Source organism: Sparus aurata, chromosome 10, assembly GCF_900880675.1.
Source record: "Sparus aurata chromosome 10, fSpaAur1.1, whole genome shotgun sequence".
Classification (NCBI taxonomy): Eukaryota; Metazoa; Chordata; class Actinopteri; order Spariformes; family Sparidae; genus Sparus; species Sparus aurata.
In genome coordinates this window covers 32587968-32607605 of record NC_044196.1, presented here as the reverse complement: position 1 = coordinate 32607605, position 19638 = coordinate 32587968, and the positions used below count along the sequence as shown (strand labels likewise).

The 19638-nt window shown below is 43.0% G+C and overlaps 1 protein-coding gene across 4 annotated transcripts in view; it reads left to right on the top strand.

Moving 5' to 3' along the window:
- kcnip4a (potassium voltage-gated channel interacting protein 4a) overlaps nt 1-19638 on the top strand; it is a 132716-nt gene that overhangs the window by 34925 nt on the left and 78153 nt on the right. Inside the window, exon 1 of one of the 4 annotated variants that reach the window (XM_030430386.1) lies at nt 9528-10218. The exons of the other annotated variants lie outside the window; for them this stretch is intronic. Coding sequence (XP_030286246.1) covers nt 10134-10218 — 85 coding nt within the window. The 5' untranslated portion in view covers nt 9528-10133. Of the gene's footprint in view, nt 1-9527; nt 10219-19638 lie in introns of those variants that run through there. 4 annotated transcript variants of the gene reach the window in all.

Here is a 19638-nt window from a genome sequence, read left to right as displayed (position 1 = left end):
CTTAATGACAGTGCTTGAGATGTGCCAGGCATTGCCTCCATTCTGTACGGTTCAAGTGGCCCAAATCAGATGTTTTTTTTCCCTTTTGTCACACAGATTTGATTTGTAATGAGTGCGTGATGAAAGAGATCACATGAAGTCCATGGCCTTGTTCACATGTACAAGATATTTCTCAAAGCACAGATTTTTCCCGTCTACTTGACTTTCATTTTACAAAGTACCTCTGTACACAGAGGCAAGAACCAAGCGCTCAAACAAGCATGCTGGTCTGTAGGTAGTGAATGTAAGCCTACGTCAACAATACGTTAAACATCAGAGAATTATTGTTTTTTGATAAGATTATCCAAAACCATAGAAGTTTTACACTTTGAAGTTAGACCAAGGAGTGCTAACAAAAACCTTTGATGCTTACCCAACAGGTTGCTATTATTTGGTTGTCATTATTTTGCACACGCTTTATCCGTCCATATGTTTTGAATTTTTTAATTTTTTCCTGCATCTAATTGGTCCCCCTAGTGGTCTCTATATTAAAAGAGGAGAGCATTGAGTGCAGAGAAAGAGCATCTGGTTGATAAACACCCCGAGTCGCATCGGATTCTTGATTTGATTTGGAGCCGTTTTACCAACCGGAGGAGAGCTCAGGGGTGACTTGTAAACTTTTTAGGGATTAAAAAAGCTGATTTCTCTCGAGAGTCAGGTTATGACGGAACTCGTACACGTTTTATCTCCCTCAGTTGCCGTTTTAGTCATGATCCTATGGTGGCAGTTTAACATACACTGTTGGTGCTAGTGAGCGTGAAGGACGTTGTTCAGAGGAAGGATAATAAGGTGTCGGACCTCCGTAAGGATTTTGAGAAACGCTTCGAGCTGAATTCAAAGCGCCTATTATAACTGTGTCTGTGTTTGAAAGCATATCAAAAGAAACGGGTGAGCAGGATCACAGGTGAACGTGGCTGCAATGTCACAGCAGAAATTGAGAGCCTTGGGGATCAAAGAATTCAACAAAAGAAGCATTCATGGTTGATTCCAGCATGTAACCTTTTTTCAGATTGGTGTTAGATCTCGGCTGCGCTCAAAGGATGCGAAAATCTGATCTCAACAGTGCATCAGAACTGAGCATTAAGGCTTGCAGTGTGAACGCAGCTTTTGTCAGCACGCATTAACACAGGACCTAATGTCCCTTTTGAAAAAGAGCTGGGAGCCAATTTTGCCATTTAGGGCTTTCAATTAAAATTAAAGCAGGAGGAAATACACCATTTATCTTTGTAGCAAGCTCACCCTGATGGGGCTAAAGTTTCTCAGAAAATAAGACTTCATCCATGACAGGCCCCTTCTCTCCTGTATGTGAATGGACATACAAAGCGAGTCAACCGTATCGCCGTCTAGTTCAAGAGCCTTCATCTCTTCCGAATAGCCCCGGCAAGATAGCAGAGCGGAGATAAAACGTCGCCTGTGCATCCGAGGAGTAATGACGGAGATATACAGTACTGTCTTCTCACCGGCAGGAAAGTGAGATTGCATTTCAGGCTTCACTGTGCTGGTCCAAGTATCCCATCAGCAGATTTATAATGAAGGGGATTATATCAGTTTGCCGTAATGACCTTTTCAAAACAAGCTCCGCCTAATTCTAAAGAATGGTAATGAATGCCAATGAGGACGCCTGGCTGCAGCGGCCGTGCTGATAAGCATTTAGACGGAGAACGATTTCAAACGGGCCATATGTTCAGAGAGACGATCCATTATTCTGTTGTGCGCGCACACATTGTATCTGAGTGGTCTGTAAAGTGCATACAAAGCAGGAAAAAGGATGTTAATGCGAGGAGGCATCCCATATGGTTTTCAGCAGTGCCCTCAGGGAGGACTTGTGCTAACATTAGTACACTGATGTCATAAGCAATTCATTACTGTCTTCAGATATCGACCTGGCTCTTATCTGCAGTGACACCCAGAATCGTCGCTGCTACCTCATGTTTTTTCCGAAAATTGCTGAATTGTTTCACGTCAGCCGGCAGCTCTTCCCTCAGACGGAGCTGATGGCCCCCTTTTATCACTCTGAGTACAACATGGCTCATTGGGTTGTCATAGTTTGAAGGTGACACGTGTGTAGTAGTAGAAAAATCCTCACACGTTGCAAACATGTAGAAAGCCAAATCATTTCCACAATATGCTGTCGGCACTAAGATATTTGAACATATTTGATTTTTGTTCCTCCCAGTGCTCCAGCTCCATTAATCCTTCAATGATTTTTCTGTCTTTTCACTGAACTGTCGATATATTTGCCGCCACACGCTCATCAACAATCCACATGAGAGCAATAACCGTCTCATCTACACGCAGGTGTTCTCTGCACTGATGACAACCGATCCTTCAGAGTTGCTGCTCATTCATTTATTTATGTGCATACTGTATCTGTGCTGGAAATTAAGCCTTAAGTAATGGCAAACAAAAATAAGCTGTATTTTCAACTAAATTCATAGTTTTGTTGCGTTACTTTGTCAGATATAATGCTAAACTTAATTGGACACATTGGATATGTCACCTTTGACTTTATGAAATCATAAAGATAATTTTTTTTACTATATTTGGACAGTTTATTGGGGAAAAAACAGGACTGATTAAAAGAGGGAATACTCAGCAGATTAATTAGTAATGAAATCAATAATAAGTAACATCTATTTTATTGTATTTCCATGAGGCTTTGAATGCAAATTCCTTAAAAACACAAGAGCTGCTGTCTTTGTGCTGTGCCAGTCCTCGTCAGCAAGAAGAAACAATTATCTATCAGAGCTCATTGATTGGTTCTTGGTATTTGTATTATTTGGAGCCCAGGCAGGCTCAATAAAGGGGGTGCTACTTTGCTTCAGTGCGAGTTGAGCCTTCACCTTACTTCCCATAATGCTAACTGGATCTTCAGGTGACGGTACAGCATTAATTTTGTGTTTCATGGGGTCATTTATCATCACCAGGACCAGAGATCCCCTCGGACGTTGTTGTTGTCGTTGTTGTCGTTTGTGTGCCTAAAATGCTCTCGACAAACCGGCTAACCTTTTGCTTAATGGTGGCTTAACAAAATCGATCAGTGTTTTTCCCCAATGAGAGCACGTGTGTGGTTTTGCCTGTCCATAAAGGTTACTATAGCAGCCGTTTGACTTGGAAGAATACAGTGTCCTGCATCTCCAGAGGCAGAGCTGCTCTCTTTGTTCCCTCGGCACGGTCCAAACCCAGTGTTGCTGAGGCCATCTAGACTGGAAAGCCCTCCTTTGACATTTTGGACCCCTGATATTAAAAGAAAAAACTCTTGACAGGGAGGAATTTTACAGTTCAGCGTTTTTTTTAGGCTTTGGCAGCTGCACGATGCCTTTGAGCAAAACTATAAAGTTGATGTGAAGGAAAAGAAGCTGCACTGCGCCCATGCCCCTGACTTTATTAGATTCGTCCTGACAGAAAGGCATAAATGAGAAGCCCGGCCATAAATGAGATCCCCCACAGCTCACTCATATTTTCCTTTTTACACGAGGATGTTTCAAACTGCTGTACTTACTGTTGAAAAAGCGCTGCGGTCATTTCAGGCCAGGTGCTCCTCGCAGCACTGGATCCAGGTTTTTACTGCCTCTGCTCGAGTGATATGGATTCAGAGATCGTGGCAGCAGCACAGTTTGCACATTTTCCCCAGCTTTTTATTTATTTATTAATCATTTTGTTTTTCAACTGTCTGCCTCTCTGCTCTGAAAATGTCCCATTTTACTGACATTGTGCATGTTTGGCAATGATGCATCACATTACCACCTCATTTTTTGAGGCTCATGAAATTGTGCATTCAGTAAGCAGTTCTGGGCCGAGAGCCCAGACGTAACTGTCCTATCTGAAATTGAATGCATCAACCTTATTCTACAGTATATCTACATTTTTCTGTTTTTTCTCCCTTTACTCGTGAAATCAATGGCTGTAGAAATATTTATGTGGACAGTCTCTGAGGATTTATGTGTATATGAGATTGTAAACAGAGCAGATAGTGCCGTTATAGTCCCGGGTTTTTGTATGTGCTCAGCAGAAAGTCCTGTATCGCGATGAAGAGACTCCTCATTTGCACAATGGCTTTTGAAACGTTTGTATTGCTTTTACTGCTGAATGCAAGTTTAACTGCCCAACTGGATTACACCCAGTGATGTGCACAAGAGGGGGGCGGGGGCAGTTGCCCCCCCTCGTGGCCCAATTGTTGAAAAACGCGCGCTAAAGTGCCCTCCTGGGAACCAAAGCATGTGCTAAAGTGCCCTCTTGGGAGCCAAAACATGTGCTAAAGTGCCCTCTTGGTTGGCAAAACACACTAAACTGCCCCCTTGGCTGGTTAAAACATGATAAACTGCCCTCTTGGGAGCCAAAACACGTGCAAAAGTTCCCTCTTGGGAGCCAAAACGCGCGCTAAAGTGCCCTCTTGGGAGCCAAAACGCGCGCTAAAGTGCCCTCTTGGGAGCCAAAACGTGGCTAAAGTGCCCTCTTGGGAGCCAAAACACGCGCTAAAGTGCCCTTCTTTTCGCCCCTGCCCTTCAAAAAGTCTGTGCACGCCACTGATTACACCCATGTGACAAAGGTGGAAGTGTACAATTTTGAATATTTAGATTGGTCATGAAACAATGGCTTTTAAGTTTTTCAACTATTTAATCAGCTCATCTTTGACATCATTTATCAAGAGAAATTGGAGAAACATTGTGAGGAAATGTGAAATGTAAGGATTTGCTGCTATTCTCTGTTTTATATGCATACTGAATTGTTGGGTTACAGACTGTCGGTAGCACAAAATGAAACACCTGAAGATCTAGTGATTGTGATGAGCTTGTTTGTTGGTTGTTTCTTCAAGTGAAACTTTAGATGCTGCCTTTTTTGGCCAGGAGTCTCTAGTAAAAGAGATTCTGAGGCTCAAGAAATGAGAATAAACCTGGTAAACTCTTAAAACCAGATTATCAGTGAACAGAGAGAAAATTGACACTTTGAGGAATGGATGTGAAGACAGCGGTCGAGCGTTAAACTCTGCACATACATCATTCAACTGTAGGAACAAGAGGAAAAACACCTTTTTGACTGGAAGAGGACTTTAAAGGTAAAAAGAATAAAAAAGTGTGGGTGACATCAGCTCTCTGGTGTGCATCCTCGACTTCTGTTCCCCTTGAGGCCCCCTCACTGTGCTGATGGCGTGTTGGCATTTGCCTTGTTTACCTCTGCTAAGCTGGCTGTTGCTCCTGAATACTGCAGGTACTGCTCATTTTTGTGCGTGCTGGTGCTGAGCGATATGTTCATGTACTGGAGGACATTACATTCGGTGTTTGTCTTGTAAAGATACCGTGCCTGCAGCGCCCGAAAGGAGGACTTTTGTGGCTTTGCTGTTAATGAGTTTTCTTGTGTGTATTGGCAGAAGTAACGGTTCAATCATCTCCATTATTTTTTTCATATCTGCTACTCCCATGATGCAAATAGCAGAAGTGTTATTTGATAGAAAACTAGAACGTACAATCAGTCTCCCTTAAATAAAATCCTTAGTAATTCATGACACACCGACAACCTATGCAGTTAAATTGTAAGCTGTGGATAGCCAGTTGACAGCAGACAGTGTCCTGCTCCACTCCAGCAACTTTCCAAACCTCTTTCTGGATATTGTCTCGCAGGCAAAGGTGAGTAGGAGTACTTATCCAGCACAGTGAAGCACACTCTACTGCAGATGGGTGCTTTATAGATTGTGGCTCAGCTCTTGATGTTCAATTTTAGTGGCCACATTCTCCAAAGCTCCTCGTATCTGCCCTGCTCTGATGGAGATGTATCTTTGGTTTTAAAGCTTTAAAGCTAAAGGTTGTTTTTCCAGATCGTAGTAGAGCTCTCCTTTTTCCGTCTTCGGCGATGACATTTTACTGCTGTTTAGCATGCATGCATCTCGCGAAAGGGAGTCTATGGTAGTAAATTGTGAACCCATTTGATGACAAGCAGCTCTCGGCAGTTTTACAACCGATCAAGCTGCATTTTACACAGTAGGGGGAGAAAAAGCTCTCCGAGGCGGTGGAGGGTCTCACCCCCCAGCACCTGCAGTTAGTTTTTCCTCGATGGATCAATACATCTGTCAGGTTCTCCCTGAACGGGGCCGTTTTCATGTTTGTCCTGTCGCTGCTGCAGGGTGCGACATGAAAAAGCTCATGTTCTGTCAAAGCCCGGAAAGAAAGAAAGTTTCCATGGGACTTTATATTTTGAATGGACGGGTAGATGCTGAAGGTTACATTTTCGGGAAGTACACCTGCAGCTTTGATTTGAAGGGAGAATCATGGATCGTTGGCGTCTGATTTTCTTTTCTGTTTGTAAAATTGTGAACGAGCCAAAGCACCTTCACACTCTGTATGTCTTCCTTTCAACTGAGCACAGCTATAAGAAGTTTTAAGGCCAAATTGACATTGTTAATATTAAATGGCGCACGACTGCTTCGATTTTAGCCTCTCTTTGCAGGAACGGAGGTGAAATCAGTTCCCACTTCGTCAAGTAAATGCTCTGGTGGGCTCAAGGGTACTTGAGCAGAGTTTCAAGACAAATCTTTCAGCACCAAGGCTATAGTTAGTTGAATGCTTAGCTATATCTGTATGTGTGTATCTGTGGAGAATAAACATGATTATTTTCTTTTAGTTGCAGAAGACAAGACAAGTATTACAATTGTTTTTATAAATTCTGGCCTTGGCGTTCTTGTTCACCAAATTTAACTTGCACATGTTTTTAGTTGTTGAACTTACGCACATCCTTCAAGATGTCGGCATGTTTGTTAAGTATTGACCCCAGCTTCCAAATCACTTTTTTGCCTTGACCTTACTCATTAAGATAAACATGACTCTTGTTAAGAGACTTTCCTGACTGTATATGGACTTGGAATGTGGTGATTTACTCAAAGCATCACAGCTCAAACTCCACACTGGGATGAGGAGGCCGTGAAAGTGATGTGTGAGTTGCTTATAGGAGAAAAAAAAACGGAGTTTTAATGAAATATGTGTTTGTCAGCAGTGTACCTGAATGATGATGCTGTGGTCAGTTTTTTCTGTTTGCTGATCGCTCATGTGAGCAGCAGGTCATCTGTTCACCTCAGAAATAATGTGGTTGAAAACCTCCTTGAGCTCATTTTGTCATGGACACTTGCTGTAGATGTGTGTGTGTGTATTGTGTGACCGGAAAATACTCAAGCGTAGCGGCTCCCAGGCGACTTTAAGGGGCTGGTTTGTTTATTGGAAACACAGATACAAATGGAAACCAGGGGCTAGATGACAGGTGATGGAGTTGCACATGTGTTGTAATCAAATGCTCCTGGGGTCACTTGGTGGGTGGGGCTTGCAGAGTAGGAACCAAATGCGGATATAGACACAGACCGGGAATTACATGTGTATCCCAATTGTTTGTTGGTCTGTAAAACCATGTTTTTAAGAGTTCTGCTGTGCTGGCAAAATTCGAGTCCTGGTATTCATGTGTATGCTAATTGGCACCCCCATGGCAGTAGCCCACCTCACAGCTCACAGGAGTCAAAGGACCGGCTTCCTGGTGCTAGACAACACAGAATACCCCCAGTAGGCCTGTGTCAATGTGCTGATGATTCAAAGCAAAGTCAGATCTACAGTGGGGCCTCCATGGATCCTGGTCCCTGCATATCCCACAGATGCTCGATGGGACTAACATCTGGGGAATTTGGAGGCCAGTTTGAGCCGCCTTGAGCTTTTTATTCACATTCCTTGAGCAATTCCTGAGCAGTCTTTGCAGTGTCCTGGCATCCATAAAAGTAGCAGGATTCAATGTTTCCCAGTTTCACTTCACCTCATTGTCCCATTAATGTTGTGGCTGATTGGGTGTTAAAAGCTCGAAAAGATATCCTCTCAGAGAAAGCAATTAGCCACATGTTAAGACCCTCCGTTTAACAGCAGTTAACCAATAATCACCTTAAAACCATAACCAGCAGCATGTATGAGGCTTTAACAGAAGTGATACTGTTGTTCATGCTCACGCTCTTTTTTGAAAGCCTTCCCAAAGGCTGATTTTAGGTAGCTGTTACTACAACCAAAGCCAAGAAGCTGATCTTCAATAATTGTACATTTTCAAAATACAAGTGTTAGTTCTCGTCCTCAAAGCCTTTTCTCTTGTGGGAACTGCTACATGAAACAGTTTTCATTTCAGCCAGAAAAATCTACCGTTGCAGGCTAAAATTGAGAGATCTCATTAGGCTCACTTTGTCTGAAATATGTATTTATTTTTTTAATAGATAGCAAGGCATTTCAGTGGTAAATCTACTACAGTTATAATTGTAAACAGCATGTGTGTTGGCAGGGCGAGGCTTAGCCCAACGGTCAATTAAATGGCAACTCTTCTTCGGGGAATTCAAAACAATTTTAAAAGTAATTTTCTTTTTAAATTAGTCTGTCACATCCCCTGCCAAAGACTATGAAAGCAAGTCATGTCACAAAGGCACCGCTGCGCCCCACAGGTACCTTGTAAATTATTCACCTAATTGAGACACTGTACTAGTTCTCTGTGCTGCGCTGACCCAGTAAAAAGTTTCAGACGATACTACAAGTCCCTGAATCCTTATTTTTCACAGCACACTTCTTTACTCCTTCCCATGAAACAACCTCCTCTCTTTGCTGCTCTTTCCTGTCCAGAGCTTGTGTTTGTGTGTGTTTGTGTGTGTGCTGACAAAACACACAGACAAGAACTCCAAGGTCAGGGTCTGCGAAGACTCTACACTGAGCAGGATTCACCAAAATAGACCTGCCTTTCTGTCAAATGACCTGTGGAACATCAACCCCCCCGTCTCGGAGCAGATTTCAGACCAATCTCATTTCACCTGCACGTATCTCAGCCTGATGGACGCGTAATAATGAGGAAATGTGCCCAACAGTGTTTTCTTTAAACAAATCCACTGCAGTAATGCGACTGGAAACAGTTAAAGGTTCGAGTTAATGACAGGCTTCTCAGTTGGGAGAGCTTGGCATTGATAGATGAGTCCAATCGAGGTACAGTACTAGCTAATTAGCGGAGAAGATGATGCACTTGGCTCGTCTTAATGTCACCACATACGCCAGCCGTAGCCTGTCAGTCATTATTAAAGCTGACCTTGACATTTTGTTATTGGAAATGGCGCAAATCACAGCTCCACAGCTTTTCTCTCCTCCTCTCTTTCTGTCTCTAGACTTTTTACTTTCGCAGTGTATTTGTCACTCTTGTCAACCACTTCCCTTCTTAAGAGCCTGTGGTGTACCATTAACATCGTCCATTACTGTCACTCATTGTTTTAACGTTCAATTACACATGATGCGCCAGGCTCATAATGTACTGTCACTGCTGATTCATTGGTGGACACTTTCCCCTTAATTCTCCTTTATTTCTCTCCTCCTCCTCTGCCTCCTCCTCCGACTCTTTGTGTGCTTTCTATCTCTCCTCTTCTTCTCCTCCTCCTCCTCCTCCTCCTCCTCCTTCTCTCGGGCCAATCAGGCCACACCTCCATGGCAACCGTCAGTGAGCGTAAAACATCCACAGATGGTGCTGAGTAGAGCAGAGCAGCAGGCGCACTACGAGATCAAGTGTGGGGAGCGTGTGTTTGTTTGTGTGTCTGGGAGAGACTCATTGGATAACCGCCGTATTGTGAAGCCAACAGAGTAGTGTCTAGTAACACAGAAGAAGAGTAGGCGCGTGTTGACTCGGGGGGGGGGAGTTGCAGGAAAAGTCAGAAGAGAAAGGAGTGAGTGTTGGAGGAGGGAAAAAAGAGAAAGAAACAAGCCCCCCTACCACTCCCCAGAGAGCAGGAGGTAAACCGCCGGTAAGCAAATATTAATGACCTGACAGAAAAAAGAGCACTGTGTTAATCAGACAGACAGACAGACTTACCCCGGAGCAGCGCACCAGAGGAGCCCAGCCACACACACGCAAGACGAGCCCCCCCTCAGCGCTCCCCACTCACTCATGATCATCACTGCCGCCACCCACAGACACAGGGGCCACGCTGACACAACCGGCGGAGCGCAGGAGAGACGAGGACACTGTCATCGCGGGACTTCGTCAGAGTAAAAGTCCTCCTTGGATATTTCGTGCTGACCTTTCCAAGCCCCCGCCCCCCCCCCCTGCCAGGAGCAAAGATGAGCTGCAGGAAGAGGTGCAAACGGGAGATCTTCAAGTTCGCACAGTACCTGTTCAGACTCGTCACAGGGACGCTCAACACCGGTAAGGCGCCTGGCGGACTTTGAGTGGCGGGTTTCTCCCCACCTGTGGCGATACTCTTAAATCTGCAGAGATTTTGGCTTTAGCCTCGTGGCAGATTGGTCCAACTCCTCCGCTCGCTTCATGTGTTGATCAAAGTAGCTCATTAGAAAGTTAACATTTAACACGCGGGGCTCTGTTAGGACTCTCGCATACCATCAGTGCCTCAGAGGGTTTAGGTTGTGTTTACATTTGTGCCTGCAAACCCTGCTAGAGCATTGTGAAGGTTTCCAGAGTGGGCTTGAATTTATTACCCACTCTACATCATAATTTGTGTGAGTGTGTGTGTATATGTAAGTGTCAAAGGACACAAGGGCAGACTACGACAAAAGGCAAAGGTGAAACTATTAAAATGAAATAAAAAATGTGGTCTGACAGTTTCTTTTGCAGTCGTTGGCTGTTGAAAGCATAATTTCACGTATTCAGGAACCTGAGAAACTCTTCTTTCAGCTCAACCTTGCAGGCACTTGAATCATTCTGACCAGCATGGCTTGCAGATTTTACTTGTTTACATCAGTTGATTTGGGTTTTATCACCTCCCAAGCTTCACTTTCTACAGTCAAAAACACAACAGGTAATTAAAATATGTGCTGAATCCAAATCCTGTTGAAATCATCCCTAGGAGCAGAAGTTGTTGGACGCTGTGTACGCACACAGTATTATTCATCACTGTTTCTGCACCTGTATCATGCAGCAACACCTAATAGATTTTGGTTTCCCCTTTGTTCCAGGCGCAGACACACCAAGAGCTTTTCTAATAAGACAGATAGTGGATCAATGGCATTAACAAGATTAAATCTTGGATTATAGTGGATTACCAGCGGATTACTCCATGAAGAGTTCAAGACGAGATAAAGGTTATCAGTGGTAGCATGCAGGGATCACTGGCACATATTGCTGCTATGCATCAAAGTGGTGTCAAGGATTATTTACATACGCTTTTCAGACTGTGTTGCGATTGCGTATCCTTGGACCCCTTAGAGTGCATTGTGTGCTTTTTCTCACGCAGATGACGTGACGACACTTGTAACGTACATTGCCTTTTATCGCTCCTGCTTCGTTCGTGAATTAACCGAGCTTCACTGTCGAGTAAGTTGTTGATTATCACGCCGGCTGAGTGTGATGGTGCGATGCTGTAGAGAGGTGCTACAAGAACATGCAAATGAACTCAATATTATTCCACGCAGTGGTTCCTTACAAATTGTTTTATATAATGAAAAAAGGGGGGGGGAGGCTTCTTATTCATATACAGTAGAGGTTATTTCCATACAGCCGTGGCCTACTTTCCACAGTCTCCTTGACCTTAGAGACACAGAGAACCAGTAGAGAGGAAGGGAGGCAGCTATAGAAGAGTCTCTCTACACGAGGCTGCCCTATAAAAGGTGTGGATGGTTTCAGTTTACCAATCATACTGATAAATATAGATATGTGGGAGACACCAAGCTGGGAGAAATCCATCTACTGTATCTACCCAAAGGAGGGTGTTTAGGTCAGATTGCAATTCCCACTTGGTCCTAACAAGATTAATTTGTAATTTACTTCAATGTCCTTAAAGCGTTGGTAGATAATGTGGCTTTTCTTTCTACTGCATCAATAGCTACAGTGTTGCTATAGGTACAAAACTGTAGTCTTTAATGTCAGTGTCAGTATGTATTAATTATTGATCATGTTAAATACAAAGCTGGACATATTTCCCCTTGGACGAAACCCAATTACTGTAGGTGTGCTGAGTTAGAGAAACATCCATTATATTGTCTGCAGTATATTAGTTTGGTGGCTATTTTCTGACCCCGAGGACACGGAAAACCTTGAATCTGCATAGTAATGAAATACGGATACATGTCAGTCTCTATTCTAGTGTGTTGGATGTAGTCAACCCAATAATAAATGCTGAGTAAGTTGAAATTTATTTATGCATATGTATTGATTGAATTTCAAGAATCTTAGTTTGAATATGTAGCCCGTTTTTTTGTCTTTGGACAAGAGCCCGACAGATCAGTATCGGTTCCAATTTTGTTACAGATATCAGCTAACTCATATATCAGTCGGGCTCTAGTTTGAAAACTAAGATGATGCTCAAAAGCCACATTGGCTAGACAATGACACAGATCAAGAAAAATATGATGCTGGTGTGTAAAACCTCCGCTTGAGACTCGTTGCACCATCACAATCTCTTTGTCTCAAAAATAGAGAAAGACATTACAAGTCAGAAACCCATTATTAGTCATTCATTGGATGATTTCCACTTGAGCGGATCCATTTCTCTATAAACACACCATATTAACTTATCTTACACAGCCTGTGCCGCAGATGAATATAAATGGTGTTTGACCAGAACGAAGCTGGCTCGGCCGCATTTGGGTGACCAGGGGAAGAGAATGATAGATGGAGTCAGTTAGCAGACCGAGGGATTTTAATTGAGATGTTCATTGTCCTAGAACAGCCTCACAGTCATTGCTTCATTGATCACGTAGTCGCCAAGGCCCGGCACAAACACATTGAGGGTTGAGGGTTACGTGCATGATGTAACCATACGAGCCTGGGCAGATTGTGCTGTTCATTACATCGATAGTGTCCTGGATGTTTTTTGTCCACACAGGCTTGTTTCGCTGTATCTATTAACAAGATGTATGCGTTAAAGGTCCAATTTTGACACCATTGTCCTTAGCGATATTTCTCGCACTGATATGGTGTTGTAATCTGAAGAGAATTAAATTGATGTCCTCAGCGAGCAGAGGAAATCATTTACTGATCAAAATAGACTCTGCACATGAGAATGGGAGGATGGAATTAAAAAAAAGTTGATTGTAGCTCATTTCCATCATCGGGGTAATTGGGATGATTGTGAATATCCTCATGGGTGACTTTAAAAAGTTGTTTCACTCACTCATGCACAATCCTGTAATGATTTCCTGATTGATTTTTAATTGTCTCAAAGCCACTGCCGGCATCTTTTCACTCAATCCATAATCTAGAAGTTGCACAACTGTTTTGGAGATCCGTAGGTGACAGTTGGCCACCATTTGTATTCATGCCACCACCGCTGCCCAGAAGGCGTTGAATTTACCAGCTCGGGAAGGAAAAAAACAGAGGAGAAACAAATCACAGATGCACAATCTTCCAGGTTATGAATTCAAACGGCAGTGTCAGCACATATTCAATATATTGGAAAAGCAGAAATGTATTTGTTGCATCCACCAGGGGAAATCATCCTCAATACAGCGGCATCTGTGACAGACGAGCAGGGAGAGCTGCCGGTCCACCAGAGCATCCATCAGGATCATTTAGATGTCTCAAAGCTGGGTGATATGCACGGCTTACTTGTAAGGGACACATTTTCAGTGTCTATTTTTCACATAGACAGTACAATTAGCTGTGCAGTGTGATGGCTTCTAACGTCGTCTTTTCCACCTTGATTGCACTGTAACAAATCTGCCATTTGCTTTGGATCAGAGTCATCACTTTGTAGATCTTTCGCCACATCTTCACAGTTTGCTGGTTTCCTGAGTGTTTGGCTGTCGGGCGTCTCAGCTCCTGTGATGCATCATCCCTTTTGCTCTCATCAGGAGGCCACGAGTACCGTTCAACATCACAGCATATGCCCTCCCAACACCCTGCACTCTCTTTTTATGACAGGACCAGCACCAGTTTGCTTGGTGTGACTTTTCTTTGCGCGATCAAAAGCTTTGAGCACATTAACCTTCTTGTATTGATTTCAAGTGGTTTGATTTGGCTTGTCAGTGCAGTTTGTTGGAGATTAATATTTTCTTGTTGTGTTCTTTATAATGGAACAATGCTGGCTGTAATGTCTCAGAGCATTCAAGTGATTATATGCATTAGTTCTGCAGGGCTGAAGTAAATGCCAAACAAGCATGTCTCTCAAGATCTTTGATTTTTATTGCCAAGTCAACTAAATTGGGGTTTTTTTTGTTGATGCTTGTCTGCCAGCAGATTGTGTTCCTGGGATTTTGTATAGTCAATATTATAAGTTCAACTCGGCACAGTGCCTCACATACTTCTTTTCTGTCAGCAGGAGGGGTGGCTTGACTTCAAGGTCCTTTGCAATGCAGTCTGAAAACTTGGAACAATATCTGTCCGAGAAATTACTTCACGATAAACCTTTTCATCTACTGCTGAGAATAATTTGTAGAATATTTATGTTGAATTATTGGAGACGTTTGCAGGCTTCTGCAGTTCTAAAGTAATTATAAGTTGAAAGCAGAGTCTTATCTGGTGCCGAGGAAACCACAGTCAAAAAAAGGGAATATTGTGTTCACCTGGTCTTTGTCATTTCAGATGTGGAGAGACTTATCCAATGAGATGATGCTGTGAAAAATGAACTTGGTGACTTTTCAGTGAGTACCTGAGAGCACATGTGTGGGGGCCCGCCCGGTGACGCGAGGGCCCTTCTTTGTTTCCCTCTCTTTGGTTTCCTGATGGCTATTGCCAGGTCATGTTCCACCTGTCCCATGAGGACAGCATGTTCAAAGCCCATAATCCCTGACCAAACACTGAATATTTGATACCTACTGGCAGGTTGGCATCATGTCTGAATGGCAAGAGACGAGCTGCTATTTAACGCTACTTGTTTTTACTCTGTCGACTGGGGTTTAGAGTAGACAGTGCAGTTGTAAATGTATAGAGTAGTGTGGGCACGGCTCTTCTGCAGAGAGGGATAAAACATTGCATGTGCAGACATTTATTATGAGCTAATATTAGAAGGCTGTAGCGCCTTTTGCTGATAGAGAAAATGACCAACTTTGCTTTGTGGATTCACTACCTGCTACTGTGCCATTTCTGCTATAATTTGCTAAATGAAGGACTATTCAAGAGTTATTAAGGTGAACTAAAATGGCCAATGGAGACGAGGGTTTTCTCCTAAATTTAACACTGTGTAAAAAAAACAAACACTTATTTTTGATGCTTTTTAATAAAGCAATATGTTTTCACTTGCAGCAGGATATTTCTCCCATGATGTTTGGACAGGCGCAAAAATAGCAGATGGCTAACCATGTTGCATAATGTTTCCTTTCACACCCAGTGAGCTAACATGGCATCTGCTAGATTCACCTGACAGGCATCTGTGAGTACATCATGCGAGAGTGCTTACTTTACAGTTTGCTGTGACGCGTTGGGCGTATTGAAAATAGAATCCCAAAACTGTATGTGCTGTAAGTCTGGTCTAATTAATTGCCTGACTGTCCACCAGGTAGGGAACCTTTTGAGTGTGCCATCAGAGGGACTAAAAACACTGCAAGCAAAAGCAGGCATTAGATGACAGTGGATATCAACTGACTTTCAAATGCAGAAGCAAAACTTGGACAGCTCTGAAATTACATCACCAGCGTCCAAGGGGAGGTATTTATTTAACAGCAAGGAGTCTTTGTGCTCGAAACTTCACATGAGGACAAAAAGACATTTTAGGTACATCCTGTGCACCTTTCATTACCGGATTTTCACATTAGTTACACAAACGCGTCAGAGGACACTAATGAGAATTCACACTGTGTTGCTCCTGTCACAACAACAGGAAGGAAATACAGTGATACAGAACAGTCGCGTAGCAAGATGTCTTACACAGCCTGACTTGAAGCAACAGATTAGGATGCTGTAGTCATTCAGATCACCGAGGAATCGCTGCCAAGCGTTTTACATAATGGAAAAAAAAGAACAAATATCAGTGTCATGGTATTCCTTGCGCCATGACCTTTCACTGTGACCCCTTTCTCAAGGTTCAGTGCCTTTGGCGAGGACAGACAGACAACATTTGACTGTGATATCTGTATCCATATCAGCTTCCTGGCAGGCCCTCTTCACTGTCTCTTTGTTTCACAGTGCCTCCGCCTTCTTCTGGTTTCTGGTTTCTGCTGCTGTGTTGCCGTCCAACACCAGAGCAGCACAGATTCTTTGGCTCGTCTGCTCGGTGCACACAGTTCTTGGCTACCTTACGAGCATTATCAGAACTTGTGGTACAGTAGCTGAACACCCAGGCTGGTCCTTTTCACTTACCGAAAGGAGTGATGGGCTGTCAAGACATTATGTTATGTAAAAAGAGGAGAGTGAGAGTTTGCTCACTGTAGTGGAAAATTAATGTCACCACCTAGTTCGGCGTACACTCTCTGTGAAACCAGAGTGAAAATATTCTTTGACCTTGTTATTGTTGGGATCACAATTGGAAAGTGGGTGCACATGAATTACTGAAGGGTTAAATAAGCCGTGGATCCCTCCATCATCATCACTTCTGCTTTATAGAATTCCTCAAAAAACGCTGAGGTCGGTACTGTCATCTATGTGTGGTTGCTGAGAAATCTATGTCTCACCATCACTGAAATTCAGTACCTTGTTATTAATTACTAGACGTAAATCGAATAATTAGGTAACGACGAGCTTGTCATAAAAATGTCACCCTCATTGCTGCAAAGAGTGATTAAAGCTTTATGTGTCTGGGGACTCTAGTCAGAATTTTTGTGTACTACAACCCTCAAATCTCCACTTCGACAGACTTTATTATCGAGATAGACGTGTTAACCTATTAAAAGGGACATACAGATGATTTAATGTTGTATTCCTGAGTTTGGGGAGATTGAAGAAAGAGTGCTTTTAGTGGGCGTATAAATAAAACATGGATCTTTGTGGCAATAAATCAGGCATATTTAGGTGACTGGTATCTATGAGTGTATACACTGTTGGGCCATGGTGGAGGTATACGCTCTACTGAGTGCCATTCTAGTTTGCTGAGTTCCATTTCAGTTGAACCAGGTTCAGCTTTTTATGCCAGGTGACCTTACGTCTTTTTCCCAGACCCCTCTAAGTTGGTCCGAACATTGCTTAGCCCCTTGCTCAGGTCAAGCTTTGCACACATTGGATCCTGAATTTATGCAACTCAATAGCCTAAATAGTCTTTCATTAGACCCTCCTACCTGGCAAATATTACTAAAATGTTTCACGGCCAATTACAAAGGTCCAATTTGTAAGAAAGATGATACACTGATCATTCCCAACTCGTTAAGCACTGACGCTTTAGGATTGTAGGTTCGGGTCGGCTTCCACCCCAAAGTGTCAGTATTTGACATGTAGAGGGAATTCTTGCAAAGTGGACCTTTTAAACTCGCTTTGAGATAAAGATTAGTGTTCCAGTCATCTGGGTTTTTCTCTTGAACATTTTAAAGCTAGCTCCAGTACCATAGAAGATATTGTACAACTACTCATGAGGACTGAACGGACCTTGAAGTATACAATTGGATTTCTGCTTTAATCACATTAAGAAGTGGCTGTAGATGTTAATGTACTTTCATTAAACAGGAGCTTCACCAGGTACACTGACACATCAGCTAAAGTTGCGTTTTCTGTGCTTTTATTGATCGCCGCTAAGTCACCACCACTTTATCCACCGATCCCCTTAGGTTGCCTTGATTTGATTTCCCTTCATTTTTCTATATTTGCGTTCTGCATTGGCCTGTGGTTATCCTATGCCACTGTCCATTTGAATTCGCCCTTGCTAGCCCACGTAATCAGTTTTCCCATTTGCGCTAATGTTTGTGAACGAGAGTCCTTGTGAGTGGAGCGAACGGCTGGGGCTATTTTTAGTGTGGTGAGCACGGTTGTGTTAGGAAGCTGCTGTGCGCAAGATATTACCGCGTTGAATCAAGAGGAGAAATTCACCTCTGTGAGTGTGAGTGTGAGTGAAAACACAAAAAACAGAATCATTGGTACACAGTTTTCATGATTTAGTCAGAAATTAGTAAGAGGAAAGAGGCAGCCTCAGAGGACCAGAGCTAAACAGCACAAAGAACTGTCAAAACAAGACTGTGCCCTTTAAGATCGCAGATTATTAAGAGGAGACTTAATTTGTTTGCTTTGGATGTGTTTTCTTTGCTCATTGTTTTACCACTTTAGAGAATTGTTCTATTACCCCAGCTCTTTTGTTATCTGCTCTCCCTCAAGTGATTATTACTATTGTTAAGTCAAATTAAAAGTTTCCCCCTCTGCTTTAACCTCTTTGCTTGCTTCTTTCTCTGTCCGTATTATTCCGCTTCCGGATTTTACCCCCTATTTCTCCTCTCCCACTCAATTTATCTCCTCCTTTACACTTGTAATCACTTAGTTTTACGGTCCCATTGAGGCTCTTTGTTTCAAACTGTCTGTGCAATGTGCGGTGCAACTGGCTGCGTTTTTACAAAAAGTGAACCCTCTGCCCCAGACGCTCCGCGATACAAGAGACAATGTCCTCGCCACGCACTGTTAGCTGGCAATTACTGCGACTGCAGCCTTACTCCAGCTCCCTGCCAACAAAAGGAGACTCAATACACCTTCGAGAGTTGGGGGGGGAGACTCAAGGAAAACAAGAGGAACTATGGATCATTAATATGTGCTCAGATAATGACCCATTTCACCATGCAAGTGTCCTGGACAGTGGTTTTAGTGTTGTTATCCAACAGAGCGCTACTTCACTGCATCATGTTAGATTGAGAGACTTTTTTTTCTTCCTGCAGTCCCGCAGGAATCTGAGCTTTTGTATTTTTTCTCTTTGACATTTCATTTTCCTCAGGCGCTGCGTGGATCCACTGACGAAAATGGCTGTTTTCAAAATGGTTTTCCATGTCGTCTCTGATAGGCTGCAGATTGAAATTTCAAACAGATCAATCTCCGTCACCGAATGCGGAGGTTTAAGCCAAATGTCAAATGGTTGAATAAACTGAGGCGATGAAGGGGCAGGATGTAAATGACTGCCTGCGTTATTCCTGCTGACTGTAGTTTTTGTCATTTTTGGTGTAGGGTAGCGTGTTGACGCTTTTTTCTGTGTGACTCTGGACCGGATTCGCAGTCAGGATGTGATGTTTCGCTCAAATTATCCCTTTAAAGGCTGTCGCTGCTCGGTGCATTTCAGCAGAGTGGAAAGGTGTTAATAATCTTGTACAGAAGCTTTTATTTCTTGGGAGTTTTTGTTTCAGCGACCAAGTGAATGAAATGCAATGTATCACAGGAGCAAAATGTGGGCGAGCATCGTATATCAATGCAGGTAGCGTAAACAGTGATTTACTCCTTAATTACACTCTGTTAGCTTCTGTCACTGCGGGACAGGTTTTTTTTCTCACATTGGTGTGTCATTGAGTAAGAGCTCAATAAAGAGAGCTTACACACACACACACACACACACACAGACTGTATTTCAAGTCCCATTCAGAGAGTATATGCACATCGCAGCCCTTACTGTTAGATATGCCACAGTGTTGGTGGAATGTGAGGCACTGCGGTGTGAAATAGCCGCAGTATGGCATCAGTATTGCATGTTCATTGTCAAAAAGGTCGATTTAAGTCGAACTGTATTGCTCTGTTATATTCCAGCGTTAGTTTCTGAGCGTTGCAGGGTGCAGAGGATAAAGT